General features: G+C 32.4%; 1 protein-coding gene across 1 annotated transcript in view; it reads left to right on the plus strand.

Moving 5' to 3' along the window:
• CAPZA2 (capping actin protein of muscle Z-line subunit alpha 2) overlaps window positions 1-10777 on the plus strand; it is a 61156-nt gene that overhangs the window by 33909 nt on the left and 16470 nt on the right. The window contains exons 3-4 of the mRNA NM_001012995.2: window positions 2024-2075; window positions 7829-7892. Coding sequence (NP_001013013.1) covers window positions 2024-2075; window positions 7829-7892 — 116 coding nt within the window. The remainder of the gene's footprint in view (window positions 1-2023; window positions 2076-7828; window positions 7893-10777) is intronic.

The following is a 10777-nucleotide window of genomic DNA, read 5'->3' on the forward strand; positions in this document are numbered from 1 at the left end:
GATCCTTTCTTTAAGAACAGATTTTATTCAAATTCTTTTGTCTTTTGTCTGTGAAATCTTTCATTTTCTTCTTCTGTTATTTCCTTATGATGAAAGCTTTCCAGAGTAAAGCTAACTGGATTAAATAAATCATGCTTTTAAATTTTATTCCCATTTAGTACTGGAAGAGATACACTACCACGCAGCACCACTATTCATGATTATGTTTTAAATATTGAATGTGAAAAGATCATATCAAATCTCTCCAGTTTGCTTTGTGAGATAGGAAGAACTGTAATTTTAAATGTCTGTTTTTTAAGAATAATTTTTTAGGCAGTAGCTTCCATTGCTTAAAATCAGTTAATTTAGAAATCTAATTAGTATTATTTTAGTGGTTAGCAGAAGAGATTATTTTTTAAATTTGGGCCTGCTGCTGAGAAGAGGCGTGTGAATAGTCAGTATTTCTTCTTTGGAGTAGCTTTATGATTTATGTAAAAATGATTCGTAGTCATTCTAAAATTTCCAAAGTGCAAAATTGAATCTAAAGATCACATAAAATTCTGCCCTCTAGTTCTCCAGTGTTTGAATTAAATACTTCTGCCATTCTCCGTTGAACCAGGTATATGACATTACATAAATATGATAATACTATGCATACTGAGTTTTCCCCTTGCTGTTTATCGTGTTATGGAGGTATTTCATGTTGATAAATAAATTTTTTCACATCTACATTATGTTTAATGGCTGTTCAATTTTACACCCTTTATAAGGTCTATATAGTCTGTTTATATTTAAGTAATTTAATGGGAGATACTTAGGTTTTTTTGTGTTATTTTCATTTAGTGAAATGCACTGTAGTATGTATTTTATGATCACAACTGTAAAATAGCCAAGTGTGTAGCAAAAGTAAAGAAAGAAAATATACCAAGATTAGAATTCCGTTTGGTGAAATTATGTGGATTTTTTTCCCTATTGTTTTACAAAGTGCTTAGATTTTCCAAGAAAAGTATTATTTTTAAAGTTATGTTTTAATGATGAGTAGGCAAATGTCTACATAATAATTGAGTCTAAAATTAGAACAGAATTAAGAATCAATAACCAAAGTGAGATTGCTAAATCAAATAAAGCAGTTATCCATATTGAACCAAATACATTCATCTGTTGTTTGAACATGAGCTGAGGACAGAAATGTCTACATCTGTGCTCTGTTCACAAGCTGTTTCTTGCCTAATCCCTTTTTGTATGAAGCAAATTCATTTGGAACTCATGATAATGTTGTCAAATTAGGAGGCAGACATCTTCTGCAACTCTCACCAATCTTTTTGATGGAGCTTAAACTCCACTGTAATTCCTTGGAAATACATTACAGTCTGCCTATATTGGCTATTAATTAAGAAGGTATAAAATAACATTTACAGGTTTCCTCTGCTATCCAAAAATAGAGTTCTGTGAAATCTTTCATTAGCCGAAATGGCATAAAGTGGAGAAACAATTGCCATTTGGTAAAAGTGAAAATCCTCCTTGGATTCCATTCAGTTAGCAAAAGCAGGTAAAAAGCCAAGTAGCATAAAGGGAACTTTCAAATAGCTGGGGAAATTTCTATTTCTGTTTAATTCCCTCTCCTGTTCCTAACCAATATCTTTAATAATAATAATAATAGTACCTTGGTGTGTTTTTGTGATTATTTTGGTCATCATAGTAAAATTTTGATCTTGCGGGGGATCCCTGGGTGGCGCAGCGGTTTAGCGCCTGCCTTTGGCCCAGGGCGCGATCCTGGAGACCCGGAATCGAGTCCCACGTCGGGTTTCCGGTGCATGGAGCCTGCTTCTCCCTCTGCCTATGTCTCTGCCTCTCTCTCTCTCTCTCTCTGTGTGTGACTATCATTAAAAAAAAATAATTAAAAAATTTTTAATCTTGCTTACATGGTGGGTGTGGGGGAAGACTGGGGAATGTTAATACATGACCAAAGGAATCTGCATTCATTACATAAGAATTTCAAACATATAAAAATAATAATATAGAAAACCTAATACTTATTTTGCAGATGTTCGGTTACTGCTTAATAATGATAATCTTCTCAGGGAAGGAGCAGCTCAGTAAGTATTACATATTATATTAACTAAGTGACATAATGAGAAAAAAATGTTTTAAAGGTGTTTTTTAAGCAATAATCCCTGAAATAGATATTCACACATCAACTTTAAATATATATGTATATCATATGTATGTACATAGAGGAGAAATATTTTTGTTGAGGTTTAAATATATATGTGCATTATATGTGTGTAATCACTCAAAAGAGAAATACTTTTGATCACAGAGGGACATAGGGACACAATTATAACCTGAAATTATCTATTGAGTATTTGGCAGTGGCTTATAAACTCAGCACGAGATTTTGGCATTGCAGGGTTGGATAAAATTATCTGGAAACTTTGATTTTTGAAATTGTGATTGCTTTTTAATGCAGGTTTTACTTTTTGTTCTGTGTTTGACCCTAATAGATTTTTTAGGATTAGGAGTTCATTTTATTCATTCATCAATACCTAATACAATATCTGACATATATTAAATAAATAAATATTTACTGGATTTGTGAGTGATCCAAAAAAATAGGCAGTCCTCGTACGTCTTTGGACCAGTGACCACAATCAGGACTTGCCACAACTGTCTTAGGATTTTGGAGAAATAATTAATTCTCTATTCCCACCTCCAAAAGTAAGGTGGGGACTCCTATGTTAGGCTAACCAGTTCCATTACTCATTGGAGATTTTTAGGTACCTTGCAAAGAGTGTTTAGTATCTGTCTGGGCACCTTTTCTCACCCTAATATTCTACCAAATATATGAATTCTTGAACCGGGGGAAATTTGTTCTTATTCTGTTTTTATAATGTTTAAAGGCTTTATCATATCTGTCCTTTATAGTTAACCCTAATGAAGTTAGAGGTTCAACAGACCTCTAGGCATATCTCATTTTGCTTCTGATTTAAATTCCTGTTATCTTTTAATAGCAACTTTTATTTATAGATCTCTTTGTTTTTTAATTCCAATATAATTAACATATAGTATTATATTAATTTCAGGTGTACAATGTAGTGATTCAGCGATTTATACATTACTCAGTGCTCATCACAATAAGTGTATTCTTAATCCTCTTTATCTGTTTCACCCTATTATTTTTATTGGGAGAAAATGTACTTAATATAAAATTTAACCATTTTAAGAATACACGTCTTTGGCATTAAGTCATTCACATTGTGTAACTATCACCACCATCCATCTCCAGAACTTTTTTTATTTTCCCAAACTAAAACTCCATATCCATTAAGCAATAATTTCTCATTCTCCCCTTCCCTCTGCCCCTGGCAACTACCATTCTGTTTTTTGTCTCTATGAATTTGACCTCACTAGGTGTTGCATAGAAGTGGAATCATACGTTATTTGTCATTTTGTGACTGGTTTATTCTACTAAGCATAGTGTCTTTTGTGTTCATTCATGTTGTGGCATGTGTCCGAATTTTATTCCTTTTTATTTTTTTATTTTTTTTTATTTTTTTTTATTTTTTTATTCCTTTTTAATACTGAGTATATATGTATCACATTTTGTTTATTCATCTGTCAGTGGACATTTGGGGTGCTTCCACTCCTGTTAATTATTAAAGTGCTGTATAGAAATCAATTTATATCTTTGACTTTAATGATAAGCTTCTAAGTGAATGGCTACTTATTCCTAAGTTCTTTAAACTTTATTTGCATTATTTGTGTATTTGGGACACCTGGGTGGCTCCGGTTGAGCATCTACCTTTGGCTCAGGGCGTGATTCCAGGATCTGGGATCCAGTCCTATGTCAGGCTCCCTGCAAGGAGCCTGCTTCTCCTTCTGCCTATGCCTCTGCTTCTCTCTCTCTCTCTCTCTCTCTCTCTCTCTCTCTCTCTCTCTCTCTCATCATGTGTCTCTCATGAGTAAATTTTAAAAAATTATTTGTATATTCAAGTAAAATTAATTTTCCTTATAATAGCATATGGCATGTTGAGAAAATCTTACAGAAGTAAAGAAGATGTAGAGCATTTATAACTTCTAACACCAGTGCTTTCAGAGTACTTTTCCTCCGAGTTCTCTGTGGTAAATAAATGTATGGATTGCTTCATGTAGATGCAAGAATTAGTGCTTTTGGGGGAGGGGGTATTTTGTTTTTACTCAAGAAAATGAGAAACTTGACTTGTTGAAAGAATAAGAACTTTTCCTCAAAATAAAGTTTAATGAAGGTCAAAGAAATATTCATAATTATTTAATGGTATGAAATAGCCATATAATTGACTCAAAAATGATGAAAGTATTGAAATTTTATTTGTCCAAAGAAGTACTTATCTGATGATGGTTTTTACATTTAAATTAAATAAATTGGATTTGTTGTAAAAAAGAATCAGAATGTGAGCACATTTCTCTTTTATTATAAAACACTTTATGGGGACAATTGTCCACATTTCAGGAGGTATATACATTAAAATGCCTGAAACTCTGATATTCTAAGGAAATGAGTCTGAAGAAATCAGTAGGTAATGATAAAACAAGATGTTTATTGTATGATACCAAAAAACCCCCACCAAAATCTTAAGTAGAAAGTTCAAACTGTCTTGCATGTAGTTATACTATCAGTAAGTGATTGCTAACCAGATGAACACTTAGAGAAAATATTAATTTTTTTGTTGACTTTAGTAGTATTCTTTCCAAATTTCTCAAAACTATTCATTTGAATTCATTTTGTAAACATCTGAGGGTATCTGTGATTGACTTTAGAACTATATTACTCTGGTTCACAGTATCCTCTCCATGAAATAATTTTCAGGCAAAAATAGTATCATACTCACTGTTCACTAGACTTGGTTCTGAATTACTTTTAAAATATCTCCAAATCTGGTTTCACCCTCTAAGAAGATTCATTGCCTATAATCGAGGCTGTCCAAAACCCCATAACGCTAGTTTGCAAAGTGTGTTGAAAACATTTAGAATGTGTCCTAGTGGCAGTTTCACCAGAGTAAGTACATTGCCATAGTCTCATTTCTTAAGTTGTCATCTTGGATATTGAATTTCTTTTGTACAGGTACTTCTCTTTCTTACATATATGTAATTCTTTCTTTGTTTCTTTCTGTTTTTCCCTGTCCTTTAGCTTTTTAAATCTTATTGTCCCCCTCTTCCTATCTTTCTATAAGGGGGAAAAAACATGGGTATTATTCTTAAGAGTGGTTTTATTTTATTATTTTTTTAAAGATTTTTTCATTATTTATTCATGAAAGACACAGAAAGAGAGGCAGAGACATAGGCAGAGATAGAAGCAGACTCCCTACAGGGAGCGTAATGCAGGACTCAATCCCAGTACCTGGGGATCACGACCAGAACCAAAAGGAGACGCTCAACCACTGAGCCAGCCACCCAGGTGCCCCTTAAGAGTGGTTTTAATGGGATATAAAGGCACAAATTAGATATGTTTCATAGTATGTAAGAGTAGACATACTAAAGAGTCGGTATTCTCAAGTCTTCTAAATACCCAGAAAGAGCCTTTTATTCAACTGACATGTGATTGCCAGACCTCACTGTGATGATAAAATAAGTCTCTTAGGGATTTTCTAGTGGGGAGTTAGATATGTTCGGTATCAGGCCAAATGAAATAAAGTATTATTATAATACAGACATATCAAAAGCCTTTGGAGCCCAAAGGGAGAAATTCTTAATTTCTATTTAGAAGTGGTTTTGAGCTGAATTTAAATGATGAACAGGGTTTGAATAGTAAATAGGGAAATAATATGGCTAAACTGAGGGAGACACCTGGTGAAAAGTAGAGTCTGTGACTGTTGCATGACTAATAGTAATGAGTGTAAAAATCTAAATACAGGAGCAGGTATTTAGAAGAGGATGATTGGGCCATAGAACTGTATAGGGCAGAGAAATCACTGTTTTCATTGTGTCTAGTGAGAGGGCTGAACACCTAGATATTTGCATGGGTGGGGGGATGGGTGAGTAGATGATGAGTAGGTGGATAGAGTAAATTTCTGAACTGAAGGGACTTTAGAAGTCAGCTAATCCAAAGCCCTCTTTTTATAGATAAGGTAAGTGGGCCACATGCTAGCTGATAATGGGGTTTGGACAAAACCTAGGTATTTTATATTCTCACTGCTAGGTTAGTATCTTTTCCATTGTACCATGTAACTATCACCTATTTAACGTGCTTTGAGCATTTAAGATAACATTTTACCTATTTTCATACTCATTGTCACTTTTCAGATTTCCTGTTCTTCCCTCATTCCCAAGTGATAGATCGATGAGGTTTGATATTCTGGGTAGTAAAAGGCCTAGGACCAAATTACTATCTACATTTATTATTTACATATATCTTTGACTGGAAAATGAATCCTACTTTCTCGATCTAGAATACTATTTTTATTTTTAATCTCAAAGTACTTTTTACATTTGTTAGTCTGCTGTTAATTTATCAGTAATGGCTTTGCTTATCCGAACATTCCTTTGTAGAGGATACTCAGTAGCTAATAACCTGAAAATTCAGTGGATGTCTTGCTATCCAGAAAATCTTCCAAGTAGATTAGGTTGACAGATGTATTTCTAAATTTTAAAATACTCAATATCTTTTCTGTTAAGTGGAGAAAAAAATACCCAGGTTTTAGATTTAATAAAAATATAATATGGTCCTTACATATTTTTCAGGTAATTTTCTGTACTATGAGAATCTTTCCTATAAGTGTATTACATAATTAGGTAATGTAGTATTACCTTATATTACCATATATTATACTTATATGAAAGTAGAGAGAGGATTTATTGTTGAATCCATTTTGTCACCATTTCTTAGTTCAGACTCTTCAGCAGTTCTAACATGGACATTTGCCTAATAACCACCTAACTGCTTTTTTTGTGGCTCTAGTTGCTCCACTGTCCACTTGTCATACACACTGCAGCCAAATTAATCTTCTTTAAAGGTACTTAGGTTCTTCTTTCTCAGAAAGCTTCAGTGATTCTGTTTTGCCTCCCAAATGAAATAATAATTCTATCAGTCAGGGCTTTTCACTTTAATTTAGTAAATACAATTGAGCACGTGCTATGTGTCGGGCATTGAGCTTGGTGCTATGATGTGGATCTAACCTGTCTTCCCATGTGTTTAGTTTATCCTGGTCCCTCTAATTGAAATATTCTTTTCTTCCCATCCCTCTAGTTTTTGCCTACTCATTATTTCAAGGCCATTTCTTAGTGTCAAATTTCTAATGAAGTCACCTCTAAAACTCTTCTTACATATATCTTTGCATATAGCCTTGCCTTAGTGGAATATAATTTTTAAAAATGTATATTTTCCTTGATGCTTTCTTTATTGCTCATTGTCTTACAATACTTTCTACTTTGTGTTATGATTGTGCTTATCTGTTATCTCTCCTACCCAACTGTAAGTCCTCTGATCATAGGATCTGTCGGATTGCTCTTGTATCTCTCATAATAACTACTCTGATTCCTGGTGTGTTGTATGCTAAATACATACTTGAATAATTAGATACGTATCTTGTTAGATGGCTAACCTTTTACTTTCAAGGTATTGAGTGAAAAGACAAACTATATTTACTGTTTTAATTTTCTTTTGCTAAACATTGAAGGCTGCATATCATTCATCAGTTTAAAAAATAGCCATATCTATATAATATTTATAGTTAATAAGAGATCTGTAATGGAGAGTCGTAATATTTAACTTGCCATGTGTAGTGCAGGAGATTTATTGACAAGTGAATTGTTCGTACTACTTTAAGAGTGTTGAGTTTTGTAACTTTAAATAATTGGCCTTTCTCTTTTATAGTGCATTTGCACAGTATAACTTGGACCAGTTTACTCCAGTAAAAATTGAAGGTTATGAAGATCAGGTATGTTTCATATAAACACGGGATCTGACTTTTCTGTGTTGCATTTATAATGGTTAATATATTCTGCAAGAACTATGAGGTGGTATGTTTAAAGATAAAGTGTTCATTTTAAAGATAGCCACTTATGGACAAAATAATTGAAAATTTGGGGGTTTTTTGTGGAGACCAATAATACTGTTAGCAGAAAGTCCCTTTTAGAAGTATTCAAATGTAACTCTTTTAAGAGTTTAGAAAATAATTGCTTTAAATCTACTTTCTTGTTTTTTATAGGAAAAAAAATCAATCCTATATTAATCCAAAATCTAGAATATATATTAGTAAGATTTATATCATATTTTGGTTGCTCTGGAATTCTACAGTTCTTCATGTGAGTAACTTAGCATTTAGTAATTATTAAATCTTTTCTTTCCAAAGTGAAAGTTAGAATTGCTAAGTTAAGAAAAGCCACCAAAGATCATTAGTTTGGTTTTTGTTTTTGTTTTTGTTTTTTCTGGTTTAGAGATACTAATAATCAAACAGTGATTGTGCGAAGCACAACTTTCATAAAACAATATGAAGAAGGAACTGGTAGGTAGAACATGAAAGAATTTTAACAATTCTTAATGACCAGTTATGTCAAAGCTTGCATTTGGCATTATTCATTATATAATATGTAGTCTTGTATTTACAGGGGGAAAAGAGAGCCTAGACAGATGACTCGTAACTGCAGAGAAAACAAGTTTACATATATAGACATGCTGTGTGTATGTATACACACACCTACACGTATAAAGCTATATAGTGTTTCATTTTATTAATCTCTTAAATTTATTTTTTTTGGGAGATTTTTTTTGTCTTTAATTGTAAACAAAGCTGTATTGTAAATCTTTGTACCTCTGAGCACAGTATTGACCATTATTTTCTTAAAATACATTCCTAAAAGAATATTTGCTGGGTTCAGGGAATGTATTTTTTTAAATGTTGGATAACTCCCAAACTCATTTATGAACCTGGCATAATATTAGTACTTAAACCTAATAAAGATAAAACAAAAAGCAAACTGTAATCTCACTTATGACCATAGACTTAAAAACTTTAGATATTAACAGATGGAATTCTGGAATTTATCAAAAGAATGACAAATCGAGACTAAATAGATTTTATTATAGGAATGCATGAGTGGTTCCATGTAAGGCAATATATTGATCTTATCTATTAACCAACAAAGAGAAAACATTATCATGCATCAATAGTGTAATCAAGCAGCTAGTCCTCATTACAAAATTCCTAAGTAACCTAGGGATAGAAGAAGGAAGACCTCTTAAGTAGACTGTAAATCACAGTAAAGTCACAGTAAATATCATAGACTACAAACAAACACTAAAATAATTATAGTTAAAATAGAAAATTTGCCAGGTTTGTCCTCTTATTATTATCTAACATAATGGAGGTATAGCAAATAAGACAAGAGAATGAGAACTTTTAAAGCTTTAGAAAAGAAAACTCTTGGTAACAGCATTTATATAAGAATGCTAACCAAAAGAAACTAGTAGACTTAAAACAATTTTGTGAGATGGCTGAATTTAAGGTAAGTATACAAAACTCATTAGATGTCCTCCATTGCACCAAATAAGTACTTTACGCTGGAAATGGTTGGAGGGGTAGGAATTCCATTTTAATTGGTTAAACTCTGCATTAACCTAGGAATTACCTGAACAAGAAAGGCAAAGGATTGTGAAGAGAAGGTGATTGTCTTCTTAAAACATAAAACAGGATATGAACAATGGAAAGGCAATACCACATTCCATTCTGAAAATAGGAAGTTAAATTATTAAAAAATTAAAATATGAATTTAATGCAATTTGATTAGAATCCTGATAGTTTTCTTAATTGGTCAAAACGTTCATGAAGTTTGGGCAGTCTGGGTGGCTCAGCAGTTTAGCACCACCTTCAGTCCAGGGTGGGATTGAGTCCCATGTCGGGCTCCTTGCATGGAGCCTGCTTCTTGCTCTGCCTGTGTCTCTGCCTCTCTCTCTCTCTGTTTCTCATGAATAAATAAATAAAATATATTTTTAAGAATGTTCATGAAGTTTATGCAAAAAAATTCCTGCTTGAAAAAAAAATGTAAGAACAAAAAGAATGAGTAAGAAAGAATTCCTTAACTAGATAGCTAGAAGATGCTTTACAACCAATTTAAAGTCAAATCAGGATGTTATTGTATAAAGTACACAAATATATCTGTGCTGCAGCATATAGAACCAGAATTTAGTCCCAAAATATATGTAAATTTTTATGTGTGACAAGATTATAATTTAGATACACAAATAATAAAAGATTGGCATAACTGGTTTCTGTTAAGATTAAATTGAACCTCTATCTCATACAATATACAGAAATAAATTTTAGGAGGATTAAAATTTGTAAAACGACTAAAAGTTTAAGAGGAAAGAGTCTACATGAGACAATATTAGAACAGGGAAGACTATCTTAAATAAGCCTGGAAACCCAGAAACTGTAAGAGAAAAGATGGACATTTTGCTACATAATAGTTAACCATAAAATGAAAAAGATACCTTAAACAAAATACTTATAAATTAATATGAAAACAAAAAATCTCAGATGAAAAATATTAAAGAATATTTGCTCACAGAAGAGCAAATGGCCCACACACAAAGCAATATTTAGATCAGTCAGTAGTCAGAGAAATGTAATTAAAGTAATGAGATATTTTATACCCATCAGATTGAAAAAAAGAATCATATGCCTATTGATTGTAATATGAAGGGAAGCATATCTTATACACTGTTCATAAAAATGTGGATTGTCATAGCCATCTTTTGGAAATGTATTAAAAATTAAAAACAGACCCTTTATCTACTGTTCCCACTACTGGGAATATATTTAAG

Source organism: Canis lupus, chromosome 14, assembly GCF_011100685.1.
Source record: "Canis lupus familiaris isolate Mischka breed German Shepherd chromosome 14, alternate assembly UU_Cfam_GSD_1.0, whole genome shotgun sequence".
Lineage (NCBI taxonomy): Eukaryota > Metazoa > Chordata > Mammalia > Carnivora > Canidae > Canis > Canis lupus.